The sequence below is a fragment of the Pundamilia nyererei genome, unplaced genomic scaffold (genome assembly GCF_000239375.1).
Source record: "Pundamilia nyererei isolate P.nyererei 1_Seehausen unplaced genomic scaffold, PunNye1.0 scaffold00002, whole genome shotgun sequence".
NCBI lineage: Eukaryota > Metazoa > Chordata > Actinopteri > Cichliformes > Cichlidae > Pundamilia > Pundamilia nyererei.
Window position 1 is genome coordinate 687,291 of NW_005187403.1, and position 13,540 is coordinate 700,830.

General features: G+C 39.7%; 2 protein-coding genes across 3 annotated transcripts; one reads left to right on the plus strand and one right to left on the minus strand.

Moving 5' to 3' along the window:
* Window positions 1–1,945: 1,945 nt before the first annotated feature.
* On the plus strand, window positions 1,946–7,782 carry ddx55 (DEAD (Asp-Glu-Ala-Asp) box polypeptide 55). The gene is made up of 14 exons (XM_005720040.1): window positions 1,946–2,175; window positions 2,257–2,307; window positions 2,977–3,063; window positions 3,333–3,424; window positions 4,221–4,283; window positions 4,551–4,700; window positions 5,113–5,305; window positions 5,381–5,463; window positions 5,644–5,775; window positions 5,866–5,958; window positions 6,050–6,164; window positions 6,906–7,074; window positions 7,190–7,476; window positions 7,554–7,782. Exons 1-14 carry the CDS (start codon window positions 2,068–2,070, stop codon window positions 7,701–7,703), a joined length of 1,773 nt encoding a protein of 590 aa, XP_005720097.1. The 5' UTR covers window positions 1,946–2,067; the 3' UTR covers window positions 7,704–7,782.
* Window positions 7,783–7,815: 33 nt separating this feature from the next.
* eif2b1 (eukaryotic translation initiation factor 2B, subunit 1 alpha) lies at window positions 7,816–12,263 on the minus strand. Of its 2 annotated transcripts, none has more exons than XM_013910259.1 (10): window positions 12,246–12,263; window positions 11,705–11,737; window positions 11,516–11,617; window positions 11,056–11,192; window positions 9,942–10,058; window positions 9,734–9,846; window positions 9,576–9,644; window positions 9,407–9,482; window positions 8,065–8,190; window positions 7,816–7,981 (listed from the first exon to the last, which is right to left on the minus strand). In XM_013910259.1, the coding sequence occupies exons 2-10, from the start codon at window positions 11,715–11,717 to the stop codon at window positions 7,826–7,828; spliced, it is 909 nt and encodes a 302-aa protein (XP_013765713.1). In that variant the 5' UTR covers window positions 11,718–11,737; window positions 12,246–12,263; the 3' UTR covers window positions 7,816–7,825. The 2 variants fall into 2 exon arrangements, with proteins under 2 accessions (XP_013765713.1, XP_013765711.1); XM_013910257.1 differs by lacking the exon at window positions 12,246–12,263 and adding an exon at window positions 11,956–12,019.
* Between the last annotated feature and the right edge of the window lie 1,277 nt (window positions 12,264–13,540).

A 13,540-nucleotide genomic window follows, 5' to 3' on the forward strand; every position in this document is an offset into this window, starting at 1 on the left:
CTTGTGACAGCTGTTTGGATGAGGTCTTTCTTCCAAGTATATACGTCCAAGGCAGTAGATGTTTCCATTTAGCCACACCATGGTACATGCACTAGATATGCTCCAGATTTGTATTTCAAAGAATTTATGGTGAGCTCGGGCAGGAAAGTTGCTCTGTACACAGTCTCTCCTTTTTGTGAGTGCAACGAAATCAGCTAAATGGATCTTTACAAATGTAGAAGTGTGGTCTGTAAAAAAAAAAAATGCCCCAGGTTTCATAATAAAGCCAAAATTCTGTACAATTATTTTTGATGTCTTTATAAATGGGTGTGATGTTTCATTATGATTAGAGAGAAGGGACTTGTCAACAGGTGTAATTGCACCATTACATTAAAATATTCCTTGGAACACAGCTGCTCCTATATTTTTTTCAAGATTTTAAGAGGTTTATTATCCCAGAACATAAGGACTAGTGAGGCAACACTGTATCAACTTAACTTAAAATGAGTAATACAAATTAGGCAATCCAATCTAAATTTAGAGGAAAAAATGCATATAAATAATTCACATTAATATCCAATGGGTTTTACATGAGAATTATACTTACGCGTAAGCTCTACATCATAACTTGCACCATAACCAGAGCCTCTTTATAACAGTATGTCCTAGCCTTCTACATAACTTGATATGCACTTCCTGAGAAATGTAACCACACGTCGGGTGGACACATACCACAAGGACTTGGAATGGCATGGAAGGTTGCAGTGTAGGCATTAAAGGAATTTCCTGTTAGGATGTAAATTTCCTTTACAAGCTTTAAGCTTTAGAGTGCAAGAGAGGGCTGATATGAATATAAATATAAACTTTAGGAATTACAGTATATAAGAAATTGTCATGTGTAATGTATTATGATGTGTCCCTGATGTGTGGATATATGATTGGTGCTATGATGCTGCACATCCTCCTTTCTGCTTCATTAATGAGCAGGGTGAGAAGATTCCTGCATCTGCTAGCATTGATGTCTTTAGTGAATAGAAGGCTGCTGCCAATGACCTTCTGTGTGGTACTTGGTCAGTGCATTGCCTTTCAGTCTGCACCTGAGCCATGATGAAAATGCTACAATACAGAGGTCAGCCTGCTCAAGGATCCTAGGTAAGTAAAGATAGTTTTCCAGATGACAACGTATTTTATTTGAATCCCCATTTACTTGAAACTGGTGATAACCTCTACAGCAGCTCCTCCAAAGTAGAGGGGCAGGAACTCAGTCCTGTTTATTTTGTCCATGACAATCCACTCAAAGCACTTCATAACTATAGGAGTTATTAGGTGATGGTCATTCAGGCATGAATGCTGCTGAGGTCTTTGGAACAGGACTGATGGTAGCAGATTTAAATTGTGTTATCTTAGCTTGAAAGAATAAGATGTCAGTCTGTGGCTCTGAGAGCACCTCTGCGGCCAGAAAACAGGAGAATCTCTGGCAGAAGAAACTAAAGCAACTGTGTCCAGAGAGGAAGCCAGAAAAGCTTTAGTTTTCTAAAGTGTTTCCACATGAACTGTTTAGAGAAAAAAGTACTTTAACAAAAGTACCAATAATATAATATGAAAACACCTGACTGCTGCCAAGCTGCTGCTGCAGATGTTTAAGATTAAACTCCATTTAAATACTTTATTGTCCACTAATGGATCCTACTCAGATGTCTGTGGTGGCTGTCCTGTGAGGAACACAACAGCTTTCCCATCAGAAACACTACATATTTGATTTTTTTAAAGTATATTTAAAAGCAGATTTTGTTAGCTCTCGCTTGCCATGGCAAAACACCACTATTGCAGGGTGCCCAGAATCTGTGGCAAAACAATCCTAAATCATAATGACAATTGCATTGTTCAGGAGAACGACCAGCAACTGCAGGAAGGTTTTATTTATCTTGTGTACAGTCACTGGGAACCATGCAGTTTGGAGAGCTTCTGTTCCCACCCGGCGTGTAAACAGCAGCGGACCCGGAAACAGGAGCAGCGTGGAGTGCGACTGTAGCAGACCCACTGTGAACTACTTTAGTTTCGAGCTCTGCTGAATGTTTGGTTTCCAGCATGGATAATACAACAGACGGGACGTGGGACAGATTACCAGTTAAACTCAACGAGAAGATTTTGCAAACGCTCGATGAACTGAAATTCACACACATGACACCCGTACAGGTCAGTGAACACTTTCAGCCCGTGGCTCACACCTCTCCTCAGTAAACACTAAATCTGATCTGTTGGAATTTTCCCTTCTAGTCTGCCTGTATCCCGCTGTTCATGAGTAACAAGGATGTGGCTGCCGAGGCGGTAAGTGCGCCATTTAACCATTAAAAATAAAGATCACTGAATTTTATTATTGCAGATGTTTCAGAGTTATGGTAAACACCCCCCCATCCACCCGCACATCCAGCCAGCCAGCCAGCCAGCCATTCAGTGTCACGGGTGTCTGGATGCTCTCCCAGCTGTCCCAGGGCTGCAGACAGGGCACACACTGGACAGGTCGCCAGTGTGTTCCCGGGCTGACAAACGTGGTGACCATCCATGTGCACAGTATACATTATACCGATTAACCACCACTGCAAGTATTGACATTTGAATTTAACTGGACAGGAAAAATTGTCTTGACAGGGTCATTCCATATAAAATCCACCCAATCTGGAAAAGTGGACCCCCAGACATATCCGCTGGTTGTTGTATTTTCAATGTAGGTTATAATAAATCATGCTATTTTACCTTAAGAATGTGAACTTTTTCAAAAACCTCATTTATCATCAATAATTTTAAATATGGGTTTTTGATGCTGCCTGAAAGTAAACGCAGAAATAAGCTTCCGGAATCTCAGAGCTGATGTAACCACCTCAACCTGACACCCCCGTCTGCCGCAAGGTTATCTGCTCAGCACACGTGTAGAGAGTGGTTGTCCTGTGAGTTATCGCAGCAGCCTCTTGTAGCTCACTGAGTGTCATTTGATTGCAGGTGACTGGGAGTGGAAAGACGCTGGCTTTTGTCATTCCTATTATAGAACTCCTCCTGAAGCGGGAAGAGAAGCTAAAGAAGATGCAGGTAAGATTGAAAGCGAAGCAAAGATGGCATTTAACCCCAGTTTAAAAAAAAAAAAAACAATAGGATGACTAGCAGTGTTTGAAGTAATTAAAATGAGCTTTTGTTCTTTTTTGTGATATTGTTATAGAGTTTAATACCTCCTTGATCCTGAACAGCTGAACTCTGAGTTATGATAGTTCTTGATATTTTACAGATAATCTGTGAAATATACAAAGCCTCAACAATATGATTTGGACACTTTGTTAAGCCCCAAATAATGTCTTTTGCAGGTTGGTGCCCTTGTGATCACTCCCACAAGAGAACTGGCCGTACAGATCAGTGAAGTGATGGAGCAGTTTATTGAGAAGTTTCCACAATTCAAGTAAGTAGAAGATACAGTGTGAAAGGGGTGTTGTATATAATACAAACCCCTTAGTTAATAAGATGAAAAATTCTTAAAGCCTATTTAAATGAAGTGTAATGGTAAAAAAAAGTGTGAAAGTGAACATGTTTGGTTGCACTCCATATGTCAGAAAGAGCAAATAGTGGATGGAAATTTGTGATGTGCTCGTATGGTGAAAAAATCTGCCTTTAAGAGTGTGGTTAGAAAAGTCCGAAGTTGGTGAGGGTGGCCTCTGCCTCTACAGCTATATTGGATAAAACTGGAAACTATTCTAATGGGCGTTAATTCATTATTGATATATACTGAGGTGTCAGAGGTTGTCAAATGTCGTCATCATCATAATCTAAGAATGAAAGTGTTTTAGATTAATGTCGAAATTATCCCAGTATATAATACTGGCTTTAATAAATACCTGGCATTATATAGCAGACAGGAAAAGACCATGGCAATGTGCCCATTTACATATGTGACACAGTTACTGTGGTACTGTCACAGTTACTGAAAGAAATATAAAACTGATGAATGTGTGCAGACAGAGGATATACAATGTGTAATAGGTAAAGTTGCCACTCTGCTCCTTAAACAAATAGCAGTGCATCACTGATCATGTTATTAATGTGAACCTATGTCACCCACAAAATACAAGTAAAACCCCTTGAAAAACATAATTATTATTTTAACTGAACTGTGACTGAAATAGTAACCGGTTGTATAAACCTCTACTTCATTAATGATCAGAGAAGTCTTTCATGTTTTCCCACTTGGTGTTTTTCAGGCAGATTTTACTTATCGGTGGCAGTAACCCAGCAGAGGATGTGGAGAAGTTCAAGGATAAAGGGTATGCGATGATCTGAGGGCCTTTCCACCAACACACAACTAGCACAGTTTTTCAGCTGGACTGAAATATATCCATTATAAGCACAATGATCCACAATCTTGTTCTGTTAAGAAGTAAAAATTGGGCTGTGTTAATGAAATTAGTTTTTCTGAATGGTTCTTCATATCAATGGACCCAGGAGTATTATATCAAAAACTCCTGTGCTATCCATCACAGAATCATATTAAAAACATCCAAACCGCTTGAATTTGTGCATCTGTGTCTCAGAGCAAACATTGTGATTGCGACACCGGGACGCCTCGAAGATATGTTCAGGAGAAAGTCTGATGGTCTGGACTTGGCCAGCTCCGTTAAAAGCCTGGATGTGCTGGTTCTAGATGAGGCCGACAGGCTGCTTGACATGGGATTTGAGGCTAGGTATGGAAAAACTCTTAACATTTATTGTTTTCAATGCCAGAAGAAATTATCCTGAGGCCTATAGCACCTCTTCAGAAAGCTACTCAAATGCATATGAAACATGGAGCCCACAAAATGAATAGAATTTCACTTGATGGATAGAATTTCACTTGCCAAAATAGTCAAAAGGACTTTGCTTTTTAATGCTTTAAAGTTGGACATTTTAACATGTGAGTCTATGGGAATTGACTCAGTTTTGAAAAAAGGTCTAGTGACTGTTAGAGGAACTGCAGTTTTTTGTGCGTCACTGCTGGTGAAGTCTAATGTTAAAGCACAGAGCACGACAATAAGAACTATCCAAATACTTTGTGTGTTTGAATTTTGTAGTGCGTTTTAACTCGTTATAGGTAATAGTCTGTATTTGTGTATCCAGTCTGAACACCATCTTAGGTTACCTGCCTAAGCAGAGACGTACAGGCTTGTTTTCAGCCACTCAGACCCAGGAGCTGGAGAAGCTGGTGAGGGCTGGCCTCCGCAACCCCGTACGGATCACCGTCAAAGAGAAAGGCCTGGCCCCTGCTGCCACCGCCCAGAAAACCCCTTCCAGGCTGTCCAACTACTACACTGTGAGACAATTATTTATTCATTAATGTAGAAAAGTGTAGCAATGACACAAAAAAAATCTCATGCTTTTATTTCAGATTTGTAGAGCAGAGGACAAGTTCAACAACCTGGTGGCTTTCCTGAGGCAGCACAAGCATGAGAAGCTTCTGGTCTTCTTTAGGTAAGTTAAAGCGGTACACAAAAAAACTTGGTAGCTTTCAACTTTGCTCGTGTGTTGTGTGAACCACTGGACTGCAAACTCATTGTCATGACAACAGTTTCTTTTATTGGAAAATGTTTTTCTCCGTGACATGTCCGATTAGGTCTGTTATGACACGATTCCTTGTCATCTCGTTATCAGTACCTGTGCTTGTGTGGAGTATTACGGTCGAGCTCTAGAGACGTTGGTCAAAAAGGTCACCATCCACTGCATCCACGGCAAGATGAAACATAAACGCAACAGTATCTTTGCTGACTTTCGGAAACTAAAAAGGTAAAATTCAGTTTGTGTGTACAGATACAGAAAATATGGCTGTTTTGGGGGGGGATTTGTACATCATTTTTTTGCTTGTGTGTCATGCAGTGGGATCTTGGTGTGCACGGACGTGATGGCCAGAGGCATCGATATCCCTGATGTTAACTGGGTGCTGCAGTATGATCCTCCCAGCAGTGCCAGGTGAGTCAGTACTAACTACATAACTGGATCTTTTGGTCACTGTATGCACCTCTTGTTTTTGCATTTTATTTATTTATTTGGTCTGACTCAGTGCCTTTGTACATCGATGTGGGCGAACAGCAAGAATCGGTAATTATGGCAATGCTCTCGTCTTCCTGCTTCCAATGGAGGAAACCTATGTTAACTTCCTGTCCATCAATCAGAAGGTGAGTTCAGCAGAAACTGAAAGTGATCAGTAACTTTTCACACCACCTCTCTGCTCTGGTTGCTCCTAACCGAGAGTCTGTGCTAGTTCACCATACTTGAGACCTCTTTACTTGTATGGTTCACTTACTCAGAACATCAGCAGTCGGGTTAGGTGATCACATGATCATGAGGACTATGGAAGTAAACAACCTCAGTATCACAGCTCCTTCATTGGATTACTGTTGCATATTTGTAATTTGTTCAGTTGTAAAAAAGCAATGTGTTTTTTAAATGAAGGTCTTTAACCAACATTTAAGAAAATGTAAGCCCCCTTTCACCTGCATGCTTAGTAGTGTTAAATGATCTGTAGGCAAGTAATGTCCCACACCTTTAAAAATCCAACCCAAGTACAAGGTTTAAGTTTACTAGGATTATATTTATATGAAAGCTCAGAATTATTTTAAAATTGCTTGCAACCAAAAGGGAGAAAAACAGAAATAAATTTGCTGTTGATAATATTTACCACAGGATTTCTAAAAGTACACATTTTTGCATGTTTTGGTTTCTGTCAGCTGGTCCCTCACAATATATTCAACTGTAGTCACGCTTACTTTTTAAAAAAAAATTTCAAGTAATAATTTCCATCAAATTGCAAAGGAAATTCTTGGAAATATTTTCCATTCACAGCTAAATTCTTCAGAAAATTATAAGGTGCACAATATGGAACCTGCAAAATCTCATCTTGTTCATCTACTCCCCAGTGTCCACTCCAGAGGATGTCCCCAATAAAAGACGTGGTGGATGTTCTGCCAAAAGTGAAGGCCATGGCTCTGGTGGACCGGGCCATGTTCGAAAGAGGGATGAAAGCATTTGTCTCATACGTCCAGGCCTACGCCAAACATGAATGTAGCCTCATCTTCAGGACCAAAGGTTAAAAAAAACAAAACAGCAAGCACATGTGTAGAGCATCCTAAATATTATTCAAATACAAATTTGTTGTATCCACAAACAGACAAATGTAATGTGTCACATTTTCGATGTCTAGATCTGGATTTTGGCTGCTCGGCACATGGCTTTGCACTTCTTCGCCTGCCCAGGATGCCTGAACTGAGGGACAAAAAGTTTCCTGATTTCATTGAGACGACAGTGGACACAGACACCATCCGTTACAAAGACAAGAACAGGGAGAAGCAGAGACAGAAAGCACTGGCTGAGCTCAAAGATAAGACTCCCTTTCCTAAAAAGAACTTTATAAAGAATAAGGCCTGGTCTAAACAGAAGGGCAAGAAGGAACGCAGGCAAAAGATGGCAGCCAAGAGAAAGCACAACGAGGTATTTCCGTTCATTCATCATTAATGTTTAATTAAAGACATCTGATGACTACAGTTTCAACTTTTGTGTTTTTGCAGGATTCTGATGTGGATGATGAAGACCTGAAAGAGCTTTTAGATGACACTCGTCTCCTCAAGAAACTAAAGAAAGGCCAAATCAGTGAGGAGGACTTTGAGCAACAGATAACAAGTGGAGCAAAGTCGAAACACAAAACAGAAGAACCGTAACAGTTTGGAAGAAGACAATGGACAATATAACAGCTATTCAGATGTATCCACCGGAGTTGAATTAAATCTCTGACACACATTTAGTTTTTGTTGGTAGTTTTTATTGGAGAATTGTGAAGCAGTTATAAATAAAGTTTGATGAGTTCATCGCTGACTGCAGATGGGGTAAGGACTCCCAGGTCAGTGAAGAGGAGGGTGATGAGGGAGGGAGGTGTGTAATCAATAATTGGATGTTCTTCTGACAGGTTCTTTGCAGTCTTCAAGGTGTCTGCTTTGTACTGTTGACCCCCAAAATAGATATGTAAGGAAAGCTTCTGAATATAAAATAAGGGGGAGAGAAAGAAAATCTGTACAGTTTTACCTTAAATTTATCTGGCACGTCCTGTTGGTTGAGCGGGTACAGACGTACGAATTTGAAACTCTCTGCCACGACGTAGAAGGGCTTGTTGTGTGCCTTGGAGCACAAAGCCATCTGATAAGTGCCGATCTGCAAGACAAAACACAAAAGTCTATTATTGTATCACAAGCTGTGTCACATTTATCACTTTTAGGATGAACAGAGTGCAACCCGTGTCACAATTTTAAAATGTCCCATAAAGACAACACATGCGAGCAAACATTAAGTTACGGTTTCAAACAGACTGTATATCGCGGTCTCAAACTCATATATTGAGGTGAATAATTATAGGTCAATTTGGCACTTGAAGTTACTTTTTTGTTAGAGAGGATTTGTGTGTTGTTGAGTGCAATGTTAAGTTCTTTAAAAAGCAAAAAAATGATTTAATACAAAGGCAATATGAGCAGAAAGCACAAACAGGGCTGGCTGTGTTAGAGTTATTTGTTAAGAAAACTATTTTCACTAGCAGTCAAAAACTAATGTGTACACTTATGTCTGCATTTTTTTGTTTAATACGAACAAAATTATAGCAGAACTGCTACCACGTGTGGTCAGAAAGAAAGTACCAATTTGTTTGTTGGTAGTTCACTGAAAGGCTTCAGTTAAGAGTGAGAAAAACATTTTTTTTTTGCCTTGTTATTCAATATTTGAAATTTAAAAACACAAACAAACAAAACACTACATTTTCAGAAATATCTGTGGGTGTTTTGTTGCTTGTTTGGGGTTTTTTTTGTACTACTCAAACACTAAAGTGGCCCTCCAATGAGATGACAGTGCCAGCAGTGGCCCACTGCTCATTTCAGTTTGATACCCCTGCTCTATATTAAAGATGTAGCTGCCATGATATCACTGAGGCATCATTGGTTAGCGAAGCCCTGTTATGAAGCTGCAAACTAAACATTTCCATTGTCTCCATGTTGGTGTCTTAAAACAAGATATGAAAAGTGAGCAGAGCCACACAGTAAAGCATACCCTGCTTTATCGGGACATTGATGGAGACAATAATTTATAAAATGATCAGAATACAACACAGAGAACCCTGTGCTGTAACCTGACATGCACCACGTTACAAATGTAACTACAGATCACCTTCAACACACTTGGTTTATCATAAAGCGTCATTTATGGCTTGCCTAGACTACAAAATGTTGTGACGTATGGTTTGGAGTTGACGGCACTAATACAAAAACAAGTAAAGAAAAACAGGAGGCCAAGAGAGGCCCAAAGAAGAAGCAATAACCAGCATTTTAACACTGATTTGAATTTGATTCAATTGAAGAGCATCTGAGTTTTTACTGGAACACACCTTATTGATGATCCCACCACTCTCCACAACTCCCTCAGCACCAACGATGACTAGATCCACTTTTTCCAAGACGTATCTGTAAAGAATGACAGAAAATACAAAACTAATGCAAATGACATTGACAAGAGACATGACATTAAAATCAGACATTATTAACATCTGTATCCACCCCACAGCTGCGTCCAGCACCACCGTTACTGGAACATTGAGTTTCCTCAGGGCTTCTGCCATGTGTTGCCTGAATAATAAAAAAATAAAAAAGGACATTATTGAGCCTGTGTCCTTTCAGAGTAAGACTACAGTACAGTATATAGACTGCTCCCTCACCCAGCTGCATCAGGCTGTGATTCAGTCACATAGACAGAGAATCGTTTCTTCTCAGCTGCAGCTTTTTCCAGCACCCTGAGGACAACTCTGGAGTAGGAGTGAGTCAGGATTTTCTGAGAGAGACAGGGAGAAAAACAAAAATAAAAAAAATGCATCACTGAACCTTTTCCCTGTACAGAGCAAGAATTAGGTTGTGTTCCATACTTACAGCGCCATCTTTGATAAAGGTGTGACAGAGCTTGGCAACCTTGGTCCTTGACATGGAGATCTTCTCTAAAAATAGTTCTCCTCTCTCCTCCATCACCTTCTTACAGCGAGACAGGTCCTGAAAAGAATAAATGTTAGCATCTGCCTTGGATTAAGATAACGGGTCTGATCATGCAGCCTCTTTAAATCTGGCCAATCTCCATAGCAGTTCCAGCAGGACTGCTATTTCTAAGTTCCTTCTAATGGTCTTTTTTTTTTCTAAAATCTTGCATTTGTGCATCTACAATGTGTGCAAGAACTTCTTTGATTTGGATTCCTTTTTGGGAAGGAGAATGACGTTTCAAAACTGCCATGGACGACAAATAAAAGGCTCAATAAAACATGGTGGAAGCAGCATAACGGGAGGGGTCCCTAGTGAGCTTGGCTTCCAGTGTCCCTAGGTCACAAATTTTTATTAGTGATGTGAAAAACAGAGCTGAATCTATACTGAGGTATGCAGAGCTACAATTTCTGCTTACAGCAAAAAACAGCCACATCCAGCAAAGTCCCACAGTGACCCAAAACACACTCTAAAAGTAGCGCTGGAGTTTTTGATGGTCAGGAAATGGAATATCCTGAAGCTGTTGGTTCAATCACGTTATCTTAACCCGATCAAACTGTGTTTCACTCACTGAAGACAAAACAAAATACAGACCCATAAACAAACAGTAACTAAAGACAGATGCAGTAATGGCCTGGCAAATGTCATGAAGGAGGAAACACATTCTTTGGTGATGTCTGTAAGTTCCAGGCTTCAACCAGGCATCGACTGCAAAAAAGTATGAAAAATAGTCACAACTACTTTCATTTGTCAAATTGTGACACCTCCAAACCTAACAGTTTTTTCTTTACTTTGATTATATTTGTTCTCCTGTATGAACCACAATTTTGCTGTAGAATTGCAGTGTCTCTTTTAATAAAGTTCTTTCGAGAACAGTAGCACTTGCACAGCATCCATAAGGTCTGACTCGATAACGTACAACAGATCTGGTAGCGCTCTGATGATTTCACTCAAGTTATTCACGCTTAATCTTGTTCAATGTTTGAATGTCCAACGCCAAACTGTCTTCACTCACCTGGTGCTCCAGAGATGTGAGGCTTATGAAGCGCAAGAAGAGCTCCCCTCCCGAGGAGACAGCCACAGAGGAGTCCACTCCTGTAAGGCAGTCTGTGGCTGACGTCAGGCTCTCCCTCAGGCCCAGGATTGTTTCACCTGAAGGGGGAGAGACAGCTTTGTCATCCTAGTAGTTCCTTACAGTGCTCTTTCAAATCTGTGAAATCTTTATTTCATTTATGGTAGAAAAATAATAATTCTTATTAAAACTGTACTTGACATGTGGGCTTCAGTAACTTTTTAAAGCACTCTAGATGCTGTTTTCAGATCTTGGCCCACATGATTATCGCAGAGAAACGACAAAAAACACTATTTACAAATTGAGAAAACACAAAAAGGCTAAATTTCACGTCTTCTTCTCCACATCCAAGCGAGAATAAGAAAAGCCGAGAGGTTATTAACACCAAGGGCTTAACACTAACCTTTATCTCTCTTTAGGAATTCAAGCAAAGTGCGGATAGCAGCAACAGCAGAGGCCATGTCCGGGTCTTTCTTCATCTGATCCCTGAAATACTCCACCAACTCTGTCCCAGAGATAGAGGCACAGAGATATCCAGTTAATATTTCTAACACAAAAAGCAGAAAATTATTTTTAAAATAGAGTAATTTACCTTCGTTGTTCATCCTGAAAGCAACAACAGCGCCTAAAAGATAACCACAGAAGATTTCTACAGGTTTCAGTCAGTGCGCTCTTTCTAACACATGCCAGAGCGGCTGACTCCGCTCACTGTCTCTTTCTGTCAAACGAAAATATTCACAGCGCTTGAAATATTGTTTTAAGTCAGCCCCACTCTGAATGGCAGCAAAACCCCGCTGAACTCTGTCTAAAAGTTGCTCCTGTCACTATTTCCAACTTACACACCATTAGCTCATCCTGCAGAAGGCAGGTTGACGTGTCGCAGAGTAATGACGTAGACAAAAACGTCTCCCAGACGCCGTGCCGTTCACGTGAAGTTGGAAATGTGACTTTAATTCGTTCATGTGTTTTTTTTTCTGTTTTCGTTTGTTTGTTTTTATAAACCACAAAATAACAGCAAAGATTGTAAAATAGTAACATAGTAATGCAGAATCTCCACAAAGTGAGTGAAATGACCATAAAGCAACAACAGAGAGATAGAATTGTCTATTAAAACCTCAAAGATATTCACTTACCTATAATGAGAGACAACCGGACCATACGAGAGTCAGAGACAAAACAACTGGTGAGGAACCATTTGAACTTTTTATTGGTGTCAGGTCCATCCATGTTAATGAACAGTACAGCACAGACATTTAATAAGTTGCTTATTCCATTCTGTAATGTAACTTAAAGGACATATAAGTGTTTCTTAGTGTGCTCTGGGCACAGTGGGTATAAAGAGGTACAAGAGCATAAAACAACGTTTATTATGAAATTATTATGAAATATGTCTTCATACCAGCAGTTATGATATAATGACATTTATAATAATGATGTACCTTAATTGAACTACACAGCAATATTACGGGCCATTTATGAAATTAAGTATACTGCTTACACAGGGTGAAGTGTCAACACATACTTTATTGTTCCAAATCCAGCTTCCAGTTAATCTCGATACCTTTCACAGCCACAAATATAGCTAAACTGGTCCCAAACCTTTAACCTGTACCACAGTATATGAACTAAAAATGTAAACACCAACGCACATAGCAAGAAAATACATATTTTAAAATGTTAATGAATTAAATTAAACTTGCTAATTAATGTCAATAATGATTTTTAGTGGGCTAACTTGATTCCAATAGCTTGTAAGCACATGAAGGAAAAGCCAAAGATTAAATGCTAAAAGTTAAAGAAGGAAGAATGTTATACAGAGTTCGTGGAGGAGCTGAAGTATGTGAAGGAAGAGACTATTAAAGAAAAAGTGGAATAGTCAGGGAAATGAAGAACACAGACAGGAGTACTGGGAGGCTAGGTGTATGGCAAAAAGAGATGTGTCAAAGGCAAAGGCTAAAAGCTCATTGTGAGGCTGGACACTAACAGCCTCACAATGAGCTAAGGATAAGGGAACTTGTGAGGATAAGGGAACTTGTGAGGATAAGGGAACTTGTGAGGATAAGGGAACTTGTGAGAGAGACTGAGCTAGAAAGGATGTGCAGCAGTGATTTGTCACATAGTAGGAAAGATGTGTTAACAAGTGATGAGAGTATGGTGAGAAGATAAAAAGGAGTACTTTGAGGAGCTGATGAATGAAAAAATAATAATAGAGAGGGCGATGGATGGGAAAATGATATCAGGAAGTCCAGAGGATTAGTAAGGAGGAAATGAGGACAGTGAGGACAGTGAAAAGGGAGTTTGTCCAGATTTAATTCCAGAAACAAACAATGCACATTTACTGACAGTGGGTATAACAGACAGTTTGCTGGGAAACATACAAAACATTTTTATACAAAATCTGAACAAGTTTAAAGTGTTTTAATTCCAG

Bases quoted from the DNA above. Each gene is read 5' to 3' on its own strand.
- ddx55 (XM_005720040.1), top strand. From the start codon at position 2,068: ATGGATAATACAACAGACGGGACGTGGGACAGATTACCAGTTAAACTC. The intron at 2,308-2,976 runs GTAAGTGCGCCA...ATTTGATTGCAG, and splicing joins AGGATGTGGCTGCCGAGGCG to GTGACTGGGAGTGGAAAGAC. The intron at 3,425-4,220 runs GTAAGTAGAAGA...GGTGTTTTTCAG, and splicing joins GAGAAGTTTCCACAATTCAA to GCAGATTTTACTTATCGGTG.
- eif2b1 (XM_013910259.1), bottom strand. The intron at 10,059-11,055 runs GTGAGTGAAGAC...TATTCTTTTCAG, and splicing joins TCACATCTCTGGAGCACCAG to GACCTGTCTCGCTGTAAGAA. The intron at 9,645-9,733 runs GTGAGGGAGCAG...TTTATTATTCAG, and splicing joins TCACAGCCTGATGCAGCTGG to GCAACACATGGCAGAAGCCC.